The sequence below is a fragment of the Thrips palmi genome, unplaced genomic scaffold (genome assembly GCF_012932325.1).
Source record: "Thrips palmi isolate BJ-2018 unplaced genomic scaffold, TpBJ-2018v1 HiC_scaffold_19, whole genome shotgun sequence".
Lineage (NCBI taxonomy): Eukaryota > Metazoa > Arthropoda > Insecta > Thysanoptera > Thripidae > Thrips > Thrips palmi.
Genome location: NW_023144628.1, coordinates 3,118,556 through 3,133,466, shown reverse-complemented (window position 1 = coordinate 3,133,466; position 14,911 = coordinate 3,118,556). Strand labels below are relative to the sequence as shown.

Sequence of the window (14,911 nt, the reverse complement as noted above, 5' to 3'; positions counted from 1 at the left end):
TGCTCTTTTTGATTTACAAGGCTATGGGTTTCAAGAGTTCTCCATGTTTGTCGCTGACGAAAGAAGCATATTGCTAGCCCCTGCGGGCCATCCTGAATGGAAGGATCAAATCAGAAAATAAATGATTTTTACAATATAATTTTGTTTATTTCAGCCACTGATTGTAAGCACTGCTCCTCAAAGGGACTTGTCAACTTCTCCCCTAGGCGTCGATCTCAACGGCGAGGGTGGTGATCTCGATGTCACTGCCGTTGCTGGGGGGAGGGGGAGGAGGAGGTGGGGGTCCGCTGCCGTTGCTGGGGGGAGGAGGGGGGATGGTGCCGTTGCTGGGGGGAGGAGGGGGGATGGGGTCGCTGCCGTTGCCTGGGGGGGGGGGAGGGGGAGGGTTGGGGTCGCTGCCGTTGCTGGGGGGTGGAGGAGGGGGTCCGCGACCTCCCGGACCGTCACGACCACCAGGGCCTCCAGGACCGTCACGACCACCAGGGCCTCCAGGACCGTCACGACCTCCAGGGCCTCCAGGACCGTCCCGACCGCCAGGGCCTCCAGGACCGGAACGACCGCCAGGGCCTCCGGGACCACGACGACCACCCTGTCCGCCGTCCTGGCGCTGGGCCTCCAAGAGCAGGGCAAAGCCCACCACGCACAGAGCCTGTGGACAGAAACATAATAAATTGTATATCGGGTGCTAAAAGTTACTAGAAGTCCACTAAGAAGAGCCCTATGTTAGAATATCTGATGGTATAATCGTTTCTATGATTATAGGTACTGAAAAGAAGGGCACTTGTCTTACCACAATGAGGATCTTGGCCATTGTTCTAGCTGTTACTGAAGCTGGAATACTGTCTGTGGCGACGGCGTCTCCTTATATACTCAATGCTTCCCAGACGTTTTGTTTGGACAGGTGCTAGAGCTCCAATCTGTGCTGGTCGAACCCTAGACGAGCTATTGTTTACCTGCTTCCTTATGCGTCATGTGAACCTTCTGCTCAATAAAAAGTAATTTATAATAAAGGATAATCGTAGGACCTTACTTTTTCATGCCATGACTCGGAGACGCTCTAATCACAGCTATTTAGGGAGCACGGGTCATGCAAAGTCAGTCAACAAGTTGGAACAATCATACTCTTCGAAGTTCAATCGCCTTTTGACCAATTTTGCGAGGCTACTCCTCCCAAACTAACTGCGGTCAAAGCCTTTCCCAGGCGGGGCATGAAAGAGCGGGGTCTTAAGAAAAGTAGGTCGTTGAGGAAGGCCTTTGACCGCAGCCAGATCAGACTTAGTAGAACTCTAAAGTCAGCAAAAACGGTTGTTTTCTGAGATTAAATCACTTTTTGACCAATTTTGCAAGGCTACTGCTACCAAACTAGCTGCGGTCAAAGCCTTTCCCAGGTGGGGCATGAAAGAGCGGGGTCTTAAGAAAAGTAGGTCGTTGAGGAAGGCCTTTGACCGCAGCCAGATCAGACTTAGTAGCGCTCTAAAGTCAGCAAAAACGGTTGTTTTCTGAGATTAAATCACTTTTTGACCAATTTTGCAAGGCTACTGCTACCAAACTAGCAGCGGTCATAGCCTTCCTCAGAGAGGTCTTGAAAGAGTAGAGGCCTAAGAATACTAGTGCGTTGAGGGAGACCTTTGACTGCAGCTCGAATAGACGCCGTGGATCTCCAAATTTAGCATAAAAGAATGCGTGTCTAGATTCAATCACTTTTTAACCAATCTTGCAAGGCTAGAGCTTCCAAACTGGCTGCGGTCAGCGCCTTCCGCATGTGTGGCTTGAAAGAGTAGAGCCTTAAAATACTATTGCGTTGAGGGAAAATCTTGAGTAGGTCGCCCCTTCTGCGTGAACGTGGCGATTTTTTTGTAAACATTGGGGTTTTGATGAATACTTATGATACAGAATACACAGGGGGTGGGTAAACAGAGAACTGAACACCCCTCGCACCATAGGATGAATGAAACCAGGCTTCACGATTACGTGAACTGTGCACTCGGGCGATGTGCATCCTGCGCAGAAAGGCACGCAAGGCCGTCATAATAAGCATAACACAGGTGTGCTGGCTCGCGGACGCCCGGTGCACATTGTGTACATAGGCATTTTTGGCTCCGTGGCACGCCAGATTGACCCAGACGCAACGCAAATTGACGCAGTTTTCTGTTTGCTTCTTGGCCATAGGCAAATGATAGCTCAACCCTGCAGACGCCATCTGTCCCAATACGGCGGTTGAAACTAAGGAGTATATAAGGAGCTGCCTTCGCCATCGACAGTATTCCTGCTTCAGCAGCAGCTAAAGCAATGGCCAAGATCCTGATTGTGGTAAGGCAGCCGGCATTGACGGCGTGGGGTTGCGGCAGGACGGGTGCACTTTGGAGGAACATCAGTCTGCCAAGACCACCTTGGTGGACTCCGGCCAAGTGTAGACTCTCGCCAGTCTCAAGAACACTAACTAGTGATAATGGTTTATGGTTGATTTCTGTCCTCAGGCTCTGTGCGTGGTGGGCTTTGCCCTGCTCCTGGAGGCCCAGCGCCAGGAGGGCGGCAGGGGTGGTCGGGGAGGCCCCGGCGGCCCAGGTGGTCGTGGTCCTGGTGGTCGCAATGGTCCCGGAGGGCCAGGCGGCCGTGACGGTCCTGGAGGCCCTGGTGGTCGTGACGGTCCTGGAGGCCCTGGAGGTCGTGACGGTCCTGGAGGCCCTGGTGGTCGTGACGGTCCTGGAGGCCCTGGTGGTCGCGACGGCCCTGGAGGTCGTGGACCCCCTCCTCCTCCTCCCAGCAACGGCAGCGACCCTAACCCTCCCCCTCCCCCACCCCCCAGCAACGGCAGTGACCCCATCCCCCCTCCTCCTCCTCCTCCATCCGGCAACGGCAGCGACCCCATCCCCCCTCCTCCCCCCAGCAACGGCACCATCCCCCCTCCTCCCCCAGCAACGGCAGCGGACCCCCACCTCCTCCTCCCCCTCCTCCCAGCAACGGCAGTGACATCGAGATCACCACCCTCGCCGTTGATATCGACGTCAACAGCGAAGTTGAGTTCCTGTGAGGAGCAGTGCTCGCAATCTGGCTAAAATAAATGACGTCAAAAATCACTTGATCTATTTCATTTGAAACCTTTTTTTTTTTCACACGAAGTGCATTGGGAAAGCTTGGCGCGGTGGCTAGCTGTGAGCAGAAAAAAAAACAAGCACTTTACTGCGTCCACCAGGAGATACCCCGCGCTGCAATGCCGCTACTCCCCCTCCCGACGCTATCCCACGCCGCTGCACAAGGCCCTTCGTGAAGTCCGCAGCGTCAATCAAACCACCTCTTTCCTTTCATATTATGCCATCAAACTCGTAGCCCCCTCTCAGTTTTGTTTCCCCGCCATGCCGCCGTTGTTTTGCGCACATTCTCAACCGGTGTGCCTGAGCGACCGCCGTCATTTTTGCAGACACTCTCTTCCCATTCACAACACCGGCGCTGGCAGGCAAACCTGCGTTCGCAAAACTGCTCCGCCGCGTGGCGGGGTGCAGGGAGTGGCGTGGCGCGGCGTGGCGTGGCGTGGCGGCCCTCGGCCCCTGCGTTCGGCCACATCGCGTCTCGCGGCCCGCGGGTACAGGCGGGCATGGCTCCACCGCGCGCCGCTCCGCGCGCCGCTCGCCTGCTGCTGGTCCTCGCAGGTAGGCCTGCAGGTAGGCATGTTCCTATCGCACTGCACTATCGCGCAGGCTGCAGCCGGCTGGCCGCAGTGCCCAGTCTGCTCCACGCGCACAAATTTGACCCCTAGTTGCGTCGCCTGCCTCGGGGTCGCTCGGGGACGCGCGGCGGAGTTTGCCCTTGGCCACGGTTGCTTTTCCGCGCCCGAAGTGACGTGTGGCTGCCCTGTTGGCAGTGTCGTGGGCCGGCCCCTGGGCCCTCGGCCCCTGGGCTGGCGCCTCCGACATGCACGACCCGATGCACTGCGAGGAGCGCGGCGCCAAGGAGGTGGTGCGGCCCGTCGAGCCCTTCCTCTGCACGCGCGCCGGCAACGTCAACGGCGTGCGTCTCAAGGACGAGTGCGAGGCCGCGCTGCGCAACATCGTGGACGGGCCCGGTCAGTGCCTCCAGCCCCACGGCCCTCGGCCCGGCCCCAACCCTCTCCGCGGCGAGGTGTGGCCCCGGTTTCACTTTCGACCCCCTCGCAGGCTCGGTTTTTGTAGCGGCTCGTGAGAGCAGTGTCGTCTGAGAGGCTCCAGGGTCGAAAGCTTCTATGACTTGGCTCCGTGGACCGTTGGCCCCGCACTACAGAGACTTGTCCCCCAGGCCCCGCGCAGGGCCCCGCGCGCATGCAGACGCTGGGCTCCAACGCGTTCTGCCGGCCCGGCCGGGACGTCAACATCGTCAAGGCCGAGTTCACGTGCTACTGCACCGACAAGAAGCAGTGGGACTGCCACAAGGGCGCCACTCCCGAACGGCCCATGCCGAGCAACAAGAACAAGGACAAGTCCCGGGCCATGAAGGGTGCGTACAGTGGCGCAGGGAAAATGTTTCCATTCTGTGGATTTCGGCGCCATGTCCTTCGACTTTCTCCATTCCCGAGCTCAGTCCCTGTTACTTGTCATTTTTTTGCGCAGTGCCTCGTAAGTGTGACTCTGACATCGTGGTGCACAAGATGTACACCGACTTCTGCGACATGTACGGCATGTTCGTGACGTACGACGACTGCGTCTCTCCCCGGAACCACACAAGTAAGTTGGGGCGGCACTGCAGCGCGCTGGGGGGTTGCGTGCCTTGACGGCGTGTCTTGACGGCGTGCTTCGTGTCCGCAGTCACGGCACAGAACTGGATGCAGCGCGACACCCCCGTGGTGTGCCTGCCCGGCTCCTACACCATCTACATGCGGTGCCAGCTGTGCCGCTGCGTCATGGGCGTGTACCAGCAGGACTGCGAGTTCGTGGACTGCCCGTGGACCGCCACCTGAATCACCGCCAACACCGCCCCTATTTATTCTGCGTCAAGTCAAACAAAGACCGTTGCTGATCGCTATGTTTGTGTCTGCTTTCGTGGGTGATGGCGATCAGCGCGATCGCTCGGCCCGGAGTGGTCCGGGGTCTCTGGGGGTCGCGAGTCGAGTCGCGAGTCGTCCACCGCGGCGGCCAACTTGTTGAGCAGGCCGGGCATATCGACGGCGGCATCGACAAGGCGACACCGCCAGCGTGTGGCCGACACCCTCCCCTCCCCGTCCAGCCCGTCTCCGCGTTGACGAGGCGCGGCGACAAGCGCTCCCCGCGAGCACCCCCTGGTCGGCAGTACTGCTGGACGCCCTCACCTCCCCGACGACGCCCTGCCGCGTGTCCACGGCCACTGTGCGCCACTCGCGGCCACTCGGCGGCATTCCCCCGCCGTGCGCGGGGAGGTCTTGTCAGCGCCGCCCCTCCGCGGCCGCGGCCCGTGCAGGCCCGTGGCTCCACGGCGGCACCCCTATCCCCGCGGCCGGGCGTCGCCGGGCGTCACCCCCACCACCACTTTGCGGTCGGCGCTACCCCTTGGCGCACCCCCACCCCTTCCTCGCCCCCACCCCCGCCGCGGCGGCCTCGACGGCCTGGACGGGCCCGCGTCATTATCTCATTTGGCAAGCCACCGCGGATCGCGCCGCGTCGGTTGACATCGCCTGCGCCGCCTGCATCGCCTCGCCGCGGGGAGGGACCGCGTCGTCTGCTGGAGGGGTCGAGGCCGCCGCCACCGCCGCCGCCGTCGTCTGCTCGCCGCGGCTGCCGCCGGAACGCGTCGACAGCCCGTCGCCGCCGTCCTCCAGGTGAGTGGTGCTCTATGGGCCTGCTCGTCCTGCATGTTTCCACGGGCCTCGGGGTGTGTTCAACATCGTGCGCCTGATTGACTTATGCATGTCGGACAGTGTACTACACACAAAGCGCTTGCGCGACATGACGTTCTCGCGCGTGTCGCGGACTAATACCTCTCACTGTTATCTAGTTTCAAGGATGCGCTTGTGCAGCGATGCGTCACGGTGAACGCGAATAGTAGCCAAATCTTGTCAACGAGGGTCGAAGCTTGCGTGCGGTGACGTGCGGTTTCGTTGCGACTGCCGAGAGCCGTGAGCGCCGCCTGCGGTCTGCGAGGTAGGCAACCCAACCGGCGCCAGGTGTCCGTCGGAGAGTCTCCAGCGGCCGCGCTGCTTACTTGGCAGATCGCTGCAATGCTTGCCCACGTTAGTACGCAACGCTAGAACGACCAGCACGAAAAAAGGACGCCGGAAAAAGTCTGGCAGGTGTTGACCCGCGGCGCGTCGCCGCGCTCCTCGTCGCGAGGGTCGCGAGGCCCTTCCGGCTTGACGGCGCGGTGCGCGGTGCATGGTTAGTGCTCGATAATAGCCTCCCCACCGCCTCCCCCCTCCCCCGTACCTCCGCCCGCGCACCGGTGGCTCGCGGTCACCGCCGTGGTCACCCTCACCGCCGCGGTCACCCTCACCGCCGCGGTCACCCTGGTCACCCTCACCGTCGCGGTCGCCCTGGCCAAAGGCCCTGGCCGCCCCCGTGGTCGAGGCACTTGGCCATGATTATTGTTGCACACGACCACACCGCGCCGGGCTGTGCCGTGCCGGGCTGCGGGCTGTGGCGGTGGAGTGAGGAGCGTGCACCGAGGCCCTGTAGACCAGGTGCGATGCGGTGATAGTGCGCGCATAGATGAGTGGGTGCCTCTGTGTGAGTGTGAGTGTAGTCCGTGTGCACAGGTGTGTGTGCGTGTGTGTGTGTGTGTGTGTGTGTGTGTGTGTGTGTGTGTGTGTGTGTGTGTGTGTGTGTAGGTGTGTTTGTGTGTGTGTGCGTATGTGTGTGTGCGGGACGCGGTCGCGCGGAAGGGCGACGGTGACGATGACGCAGACCCGCAGTATGAAAATAAAAGATGAAATCGGGAGAGGGGTGGGTGTTCGTTCGGTTGTGGGGTTGGAAATCAAACTGTCAAACTGCTGACTCCCCCGCCGCCAGGTTACACTCATAATCACGCTGTGTCGCACGGATATCCTTCACACCGCGGCACCGCGGCAGCGGCGAGGATTTTTTGGCAAACGAAGCATGGAAATCGCGACGCGAGCGCGAATTGCAGATTGGAATTAGCGGCGTCATGACACACCCCTCGGGCCCGGCCCGGCCCGGCAGCCCCGCTTGCCCCCGCCCCGCCCGCTTGCCCCGGGCAGCCGCAGGCAACCAGCAAACCAGCGCGGCCAGCCGAGCCAGTGAAGCCAGCGCCCCGAGCCACGCCGTTCAATTTTTAATGAGTGATGTGTGAAGTGATCGATATTCGGGCCAGCGCGGCCCCGCACTGCCCCGCGCCGCGCCACTCGGAACACGGCGAGCAGGGCGAGCTCGGTGGTGTGGCCGATCGGACTATCGCGCGTCGGGGGACCGCAATCGCGGGGCACTCTGGACAGACAAACAGACGGGCCGACAGACAGACAGACAGACAGACCGGATCTGAGCTTGTCGCGCCACTTGTCTTTCGATCCGTGGGCAGCCCGCGCGGTAGCCACCGAGGCAGCCACTCAGACCGCCGCCGCGCCGCCACGCCGCCACTCCGCGACTCCTCGACGCGGTCCTCGGCTCGGCGGGGACCCCCCGCCACGGCGGCGGCGACGCGCTGCAGGGAGTGGGCGAGCAATAAGTTCGCGGCCGATGATTTGGCGGGCAGGTTCAACATCGGCGGTGGCGGTCGTGGGGGCGTGCGTCGCCGAGCCGAGAGGGAAGGGGAGGATGAGAGGCCTCGGGCTCAATGCGTCGCAGTGTAATCGGCCTGCACCGAGGGCTGCAGCGTCGTCGCTCTGTCTCCCTCGCACTCATAGGCAGAGCGGTGAGGCTGCGCTGGACGGTGAGGCATTGATTCCAACGCAGACCACTGGCTCGAGAGTAAGCTCGTAAGCAGCGCTCAATAAAGGCGGATCAGCGCGGCTTTGCCTTGTTGGCGCCTTGTTGTCCTTGCTGCTCTTGTTGTCCTTGTTTCAAGTTATTGTTTGTCGCTAATCGCCCAGGGATTTGGCCGTGCCGAGGCTACGGAATTTTAAAACTCATCGCAGATTTTGTTGCTGGCCGTAGTTGCTGTGGCTGTGGCCCCTCTCGAAGGCCCCTCGAAGACCCCCCTAGCGTTTAAGTCCCGGACGTCGCCGTGAGTCAAACCGGGGGGCCCCACAGTCACCCTCCTACACTCTAACTCTCTCTCTATTTCTCCCTCTGTGTCTCGCTCTTTCCCCGCAGAATTCCGAGCAGCAACAGCCGGCGAGGCGCTGGCAGTCCAAGTTTGGAGCGGGAGAAAATAATTTGCGTCAACGCGGCGAGAGTCATTTTTATACATTTCGGGACAATCGCCCTCGCCCCCATGCAACTCGGTGGCAGACGGCCCGCACGGGCCCGGACTGGCCCGGACTGCACTGTGGCCGAAGGCAACGAAGCCCTAGTTGGCTAACTCGCGGTGTAGCCTCGAACGAGAGCGAATTAAGAAGCAGAGTGGCAACAGTGAAACTACCTGCAGAAAAAAAGTTGACGTAATGTAGCAGGAAATGGATCTTTGGAGGACGCGCCGGCATTTTCGCGAGTCCGCGCTTTGCATTTAGAAACATCCCCGTCCGCGAGGCGTATTAATAATTCTGCGGAACGCAGATGGCGCTTCGCTTCGCCGCGCGGAACTTTCCGGATCCGGCTGCAGATGCTGAAGGGACACACTGCGACCGACCGGGCCGCGTTCCCTTCCCGCAGTCCTTTACGCCTCTTCTACTTTACGCGAAAAGTACAGCTGGGAGCGGAGACAGAGGCAGCGCCGCGGCTCAAACACAAATATATCACGCATTCATTTTTCACTGCGCACGCTTCCTCTCTCTCTTTCTCGCCTCCCAGCAGCAGCGGCGCAGTTATCACTTTTCAAACTCGCGGCCCGCAAATTTGTCTAGCGCCGGCGACACCACGCGCTCTCTCTTTCTTTCCGTCTCTCTCTCTCTCTCTCTCTCTCTCTCTCTCTCTCTCTCTCTCTCTCTCTCTCTCTCTCTCTCTCTCTCTCTCTCTCTCCTCTCTCTCTCTCTCTCTCCTCTCTCTCTCTCTCTCTCATTCCCCTCCCCTTCATCACTTTCTCATTGAAAACAACCCTTCCCGGCCCGGCGACCCCCGCGGCAGCCGCAGCAGCGCGTCCGGGGACCGCGCCGACCGCGCCGACCGCGCCCACCACACCCACCACCACGCCGCGGTGACGGGGCGGTGACGGGGCGGCGACGGGGACGGCACGGCGCGGACACGAAAAAGTCGGCCTCCAAAATGTGAAGTGAGGGAGGAGATATTAACATGCAGAAGTGAGGATATTAATTGTCTCGCTGCCGGGCGTGAGGGGGAGGGGGAGAGAGAGAGAGAGAGAGAGAGAGAGAGAGAGAGAGAGAGAGAGAGAGAGAGAGAGGAGAGGAGAGAGAGAGGGGGGGAGTCCGCCGAGCATTGTGTTGGGCAGGTGGGCGCGTGGCGGGAGAGGGGGAAGGGGGAAGGCCCCTGGAAGGCCCAGCGATCTGGGTCGCGGAGTGACACGCCGTGTGAGTGGGCTTCCCTCCGAGACGCCGCGCCACGCCGCGCCACGCCGCGCCACGCCGCGCCACGCCCCCGGGGACGCGGAGAAGGGTGCAAACCGCTACAAATTGAAGGGGCGGCCGGAGGCGTGACACCGCGGGGCGAGGCGAGGCGAGGCGCCGGGAGGCAACGCGCGGGTTAACGCCGAGGGACACGTCGCGCAGCCCTGCTGCATCGAGCTCTGACAGGCTGTGGCACTGAAACGCTGAAACGCTACCGCCGTCGCGATTCAACTACTCGCAAAATCAACGGCTGGATGAAAAAAAAACTCACTTTTTTACGTTGTACAGGAGTTGGAAAGGTTTTCAAGCCCCCGATGGAAATTGGCTTAAATCACCACCCGTTTTTCTGTGTGCACACAGCGAGGGTGGAAGCGAATCCTTCCCTTTTCCTTCTTTTTTTATTCACTTGGCCCCTCTATGTGACTCGACCACCCCTTCCCAGACCGCGCACGCACACATGCATGCGCACACACACACATAAACGCACACACGTACACACACACTCACACTAACGAGCGCCTAAAATGTCATCTCGTCGGCGCACGCCACGCCGCGCGCTGCCACCCCCGCGAAGGCCATGTCCCCCGACACGGCCGTGGCGTGTTGAGGTGGCCTGGCGAGGTTTTAATTTGTGGCTCGTTCGGGAATCGAACCCGCGAACAACGGCAGGCACGCTTGTGTGCAGCGCAGTGCCGCGCGGGCTGCGTCACTCGGCGAGCCGTCAGCCCGGCGCGCGCCCCGTGGGGATGGGGCCCATGGGGCCCATGGGGCACTCAGGACGACTCGGTTCCGCTTGTTTCAGGAGTGCTTGGAGGACAGCGGAGCGGTGGAAGCGTTCCCCGATCCACATCGAAGCGGCTGGAAAGTCGGCAATCGCTGAGAAATAGTCGAGTTTTACGGAGCAGGATTTCCAAAAGTGTCCACTTTGTCGCAGGTAGAGAAAGTAGGCAGCGCGCAGGCCGTCAATAAAGACCTCGAATCAAACCGCCGTCTGGCAGCACTCCGATCTGCACAATAACGCCCTCGAGCTGGTGAGGGTGCTCGGGGCTGCCCGCCCTCCCCGCCAGGCCCGCCAGGGCCGCAGGCTGCACGCGGTCCACTCCGTGCTCGTCCTCATTAACATGAAAGTCTCTTTGTGGCGCCGGGGCGAGCCGGGGCGTGCCGGGGCCGGGCTGGGCTGCGGGGAGAAAGGCAGAAAGCAAAGAGAGTGGGATCGGCCGACATATTAAGCACCTCCAGCGGCCTGCCGGCCTCCGGGCCTCCAGGGCCGCCAGCGAGGTTTAGGGCGCGATTAAGGGCGCGATCCGAGGCCGGGATTCAAGGTTAGGGCCTGCTCGGCCAGCTCGGCATGCTCGCGGCTCTCGGTGCTCGTCCGCCGGCCCTCGCGGAGCCCCGTAATCCGCGCCGTGCCGAGCCGAGCCGTGCCACTGCGCTGTAAACCGGGGCTGTCTGCCCGCCTCACTCACTATTCATAACGGCTCAATCTTATCACATTAATTCCTTCTTGGGAAGCGCAACCTGGTCCCCATCGTCGCCATTCCCGCCGCCCCGCCCCGGGTTGGCGCCACCCCCAACCCATCCCACGCTCTCCGTGGTCCTCGAGCAAACAGTGGTTCCCGCTGCTCATCCTCCCCGTCTCTGTCTCTCTGGTCTTCCGTCGCCATGGGGACGCGGTGGCGCGCGGTGGCGCTCGGCGCGGACCTGGTTTATCTGTCAGTAAACAATTAAACTTGATTAAATCATCCCCAGCGGCGCCTCGCCTCGCCGTCTCGCTCGCCGGGCCGCAAGACAAAGGACGGCGTCGTCGGAGCAGGAGAGGACTCTGCAAAACGAAGCCGGCCCTGCCGGGATTCGAACCGCGGACGCGTCGTGACGCGGCGGTAAATTACCCTCCCCGTCGCGTTTCTTCCCTCTTCTTTCGCCTCGTTAGGAGCCGCTAATTAGAAGGCGAAATCGATCCGTGGGGCGCGGCGCGGAAACCGATACACGCCGCGAAAGAGTAAAACAGTAAACGAGGTTTAGGTAAACAAACGATCGAGCGCCGCCTACACCGTAACTCGCCAAGGAGCCCCGCCCTGCCTCGGCCGTGCCTCGGCCCTGCCGGACACCACAAAGGCGGGCTCGTTTACGGGCAGCGCGGACCTGCCCGACCGGTGCCCGACCGGCCGGACGTTACCGCCTTTGTTTACGACGGCCTGGTGCAGCGCAGGCAGCGCCGCCCCCGAGGCCGGCCGTGCCGCACTGACCGCCACGCCGCCGGAACGGAATCCATCTTTCGGCGAGCGGCGCCAGGTTTTGTCTCGGCGCGTCGCCAAGGAGCGCGCGGCCCTCTCCACAAAGGCTCCTCTCCTCCTTCTCGGCCCGCTCCTCGTCCTCCAGCGCGCCGAAAGATTAATCGTCATGCACGGGAACCTCCTGCGCGCCGCGGCGCCCTGCCCAAGACACGGCTAATGGCTGCGAGATGGCACCGCGTCCTCGGCCTCCTCGGTGTCCTCGGAGAGGGCGGAGCGGCGGCAGGGGATGGTGAGAAATGGTCGGTGACGCCTTGTCATGCAGTCTGTCGAGTCGGGGGTCCGACGACGCCGACGACGCCGACGGCGCGCAGTATCTGGTGGCCGTCGGCCCGCACTCCGCGCGCTCCACCCCCGACAACCCCCTTACCCTTTCGTGCCCTCACCTTTGGGCTGGCTGACTGGCTGGCTGACTGGCCGGCCGGCTGGTTAGTTGTCTCGGGTGTCGGCTGGCGGAAGCTGCCCCGGGGCCACGCCACGCCACGCCGCGCCACGGCGGGTAGGGGTGGCCGCGTATCAGTGGTCACGCGCATTGTGCCGTGACAGCCCGACAGGCGGGCCGCCGTGCGCACCCTGGCACTGTCAAAATGAAGCGCGCCTTTCCACAGTTGAATTAGGATTGGACTGTGCGAGAATGCGAGAACTACACCTTTTGTTTCTGATACTTTGCTCATATTAGAGTCGGGCTGTTCGCTTGTCGGTTTTTCCGGGCATCAGTTTCGCAAAGTACCAGTCCATGCGTGGACTATCCACTCATGCGCCCCCCCCCCCCCACCCACACACACGCATTCACACACGCCCGCGCACACTCACGGCCCACCTAAACTCATTTCCCTAAAGCATAGAGTGTGCTAATGTGAATCGATTCTCGTCCCCCTCCCTCCCTTTGTGGAGTAGCACCTGGACCGCACCGCAACGCCCGCCGTGCCGTGCCACGCTACGGCGAGCCCCGCTCGGGCAAAAAGGGTGGCTTGATTTGCATTCGACATTTCTGTCTCTCTCTCGGCCGGCTGCAGCGAGGAGCACTCCGGACAGGTAGGGCCTGCAGGGCCTGTCCTGTGGGGGCAGTGTAGGCCCGGCCGCCCTGCCGGCCCGTCCCGCAGGGGGCGGGGAGGACTCCACTCTTGCGCGAATCCCCGAAGGAGCGTCAACGCCTCTGCGGCCCGCCTGTGAGGTAGGCCGTCCCGTCAGACAGCGGTGCACCGGCACTGCCTACTTGCAGGCGCCTGCGAGGCTCCTAGGCAACACGGATGCAGCGCTGTCTGACGGGACGGCCTACCTCACAGGCGCCAAGCCGCGGGGCAGGATGAGACTGCCTTTCCGATCGAGTTTTCTCTCCAGGTTTGCTTTGCTGCCCATCCCTGAGTCCTGGCTTGGTCGGTGGCGAGGCGGGGCGCGGCGGGGCGGGGGCGGGGCGAGGCGTTGCCTTATTGCCTTCGATACCCCTAGTAAAACTTTTGTCCGGGGCTCATATGCGCGGCTTAATGCCCTCGAGGTGGCCGTCGAGGCTCGTCGAGGCTCGTCGAGGCCCGGCCGTTGATGGGCCCTGGCTTGCAATAAAAGGGCCGTAACGCAGGACAATGCAGGCCGTCTTCGCGCGGCCCCCGCCCCCACCCCGGAATAAGCCTTCCGCGCGGCGGAGAGGAACGGATCTCAGTGCCTCCGCGGATCACCGCCGCAGCAGCCAGAACGCGCCGAACAACTTAATCGTCTCCAACTCGCTGGGGCGGTGAGGTGTCCCGGGGCGGGGCGGGGCGGCGCAGTCTGCAGGCCTCGAGCCACAACCATTACACCAATCCCTCTAAAAGCGCGCGATCTCGCCTGCAGCCGCCCCGCGCCGCCCCGCGCCGCCCCGCGCCGCCCCGCGCCTCAAGCAGACGCGCGCTGTCGCGCTGTCGCAGTGAAAGCCGAAAGCGGAAGGCGGAAGGGGAGCGAGGAGCAAGAGGCGCGGGAGGAGCGCGACATATTGAAATCTCCCCGACCGCGGTCGCTGGGCCCCGCCGCCCCGTCCTCTCCCTCCCCTTCTCCTCCTCTTCCCCTCCCCCTTTCCTCCGGGGCCGAAGCGAGTAAAACTAATAGGTGGAAAATCTGAGCGACGGCGCGACGCGGACGTCGGGTGAAAATGATAATAATAATAATAAAAAAGAGAGAGAGAGAGAGGGGGGGAAAGAGGGGCGCGGGAAGAGAAAAGAATAAAAAGTGAAAAAATAATAATAAAAGTGACGCGCGCTGCCGCGCTGCTGCCGCCAGCGGCACGAGAGAGACCTCGAGAGCGACGGAGAGGGAAGAGCGAAGGGAAATGAGAAGGGCTGCAGCCGGAGATCGCCGCAGCGCCGCAGCGCCGCCCCGTGCCCTCCGAGACCACGACCAGGACGACGACGACCACCACGACCACCACGACCACGACCACCACCTCGACCACCACGACCACCACCACGACCACCACGACCACCACGACGATCAAGACGACGACCAGCTCTACCACCAGGACGGCGACCACCAGGACGGCGACCACCAGGACGGCTACCACCAGGACGGCGACCACCAGGACGGCGACCACCAGGACGGCTACCACCACGACGGCGACCACCTCGACGGCGACCACCACGACGGTCACGATGACGACCGAGACGACGATGATGGCGCTGCGAATTTGCCTCGGATTCGCATCAATCTCGGCCGGATGCCATATGGCCGGTCGACCCCCGTCACTGCACTGTACGTCGTCGGGGTCGCTGGAGGAAACGCCGACATTGTTGCGAAGGGCTTTCATGGGAAAGCAGTACTGCTATGTTCAGTTTAGAGCAGTTTTTTGCTGAACGCATTCAAACCTATGTTTGAAATTTCATCACTGGCCGACAGTGATGCTCCGTGCACTGTTTTTTTTTGGAAGACATTCTCAGTCGTATAAAAGACTTCCGTGTCGTTTTTCTGCGAGCAACATTTGAACGGCGGCCGCCCCACCCCGCTTCACCGCGTCACCGCCTCAACCCCCGCGCGCGGTGAATCTCGCTCTGTCCCAACTCGCTCCCTTTCCGGCACACCGGTGCGGCCGGCGCGGCTCCGG

General features: G+C 61.9%; 3 protein-coding genes across 5 annotated transcripts; 2 read left to right on the top strand and 1 right to left on the bottom strand.

The window, feature by feature from the left end:
- Positions 1 to 125: 125 nt before the first annotated feature.
- On the bottom strand, positions 126 to 826 carry LOC117646036 (wiskott-Aldrich syndrome protein homolog). The gene is made up of 2 exons (XM_034386678.1): positions 791 to 826; positions 126 to 649 (listed from the first exon to the last, which is right to left on the bottom strand). The coding sequence occupies exons 1-2, from the start codon at positions 809 to 811 to the stop codon at positions 203 to 205; spliced, it is 468 nt and encodes a 155-aa protein (XP_034242569.1). The 5' UTR covers positions 812 to 826; the 3' UTR covers positions 126 to 202.
- Positions 827 to 2,267: 1,441 nt separating this feature from the next.
- LOC117646035 (wiskott-Aldrich syndrome protein homolog) lies at positions 2,268 to 3,077 on the top strand. The gene is made up of 2 exons (XM_034386677.1): positions 2,268 to 2,310; positions 2,478 to 3,077. Exons 1-2 carry the CDS (start codon positions 2,290 to 2,292, stop codon positions 3,054 to 3,056), a joined length of 600 nt encoding a protein of 199 aa, XP_034242568.1. The 5' UTR covers positions 2,268 to 2,289; the 3' UTR covers positions 3,057 to 3,077.
- Positions 3,078 to 3,632: 555 nt separating this feature from the next.
- LOC117646037 lies at positions 3,633 to 4,992 on the top strand. 3 transcript variants are annotated; one of them, XM_034386680.1, is made up of 4 exons: positions 3,633 to 3,647; positions 4,270 to 4,467; positions 4,581 to 4,694; positions 4,776 to 4,992. In XM_034386680.1, the coding sequence occupies exons 2-4, from the start codon at positions 4,293 to 4,295 to the stop codon at positions 4,925 to 4,927; spliced, it is 441 nt and encodes a 146-aa protein (XP_034242571.1). In that variant the 5' UTR covers positions 3,633 to 3,647; positions 4,270 to 4,292; the 3' UTR covers positions 4,928 to 4,992. The 3 variants fall into 3 exon arrangements, with proteins under 3 accessions (XP_034242571.1, XP_034242572.1, XP_034242570.1); XM_034386681.1 differs by lacking the exon at positions 3,633 to 3,647 and adding an exon at positions 3,648 to 3,659; XM_034386679.1 differs by lacking the exon at positions 3,633 to 3,647 and adding an exon at positions 3,933 to 4,060.
- The last annotated feature ends 9,919 nt before the right edge of the window (positions 4,993 to 14,911 follow it).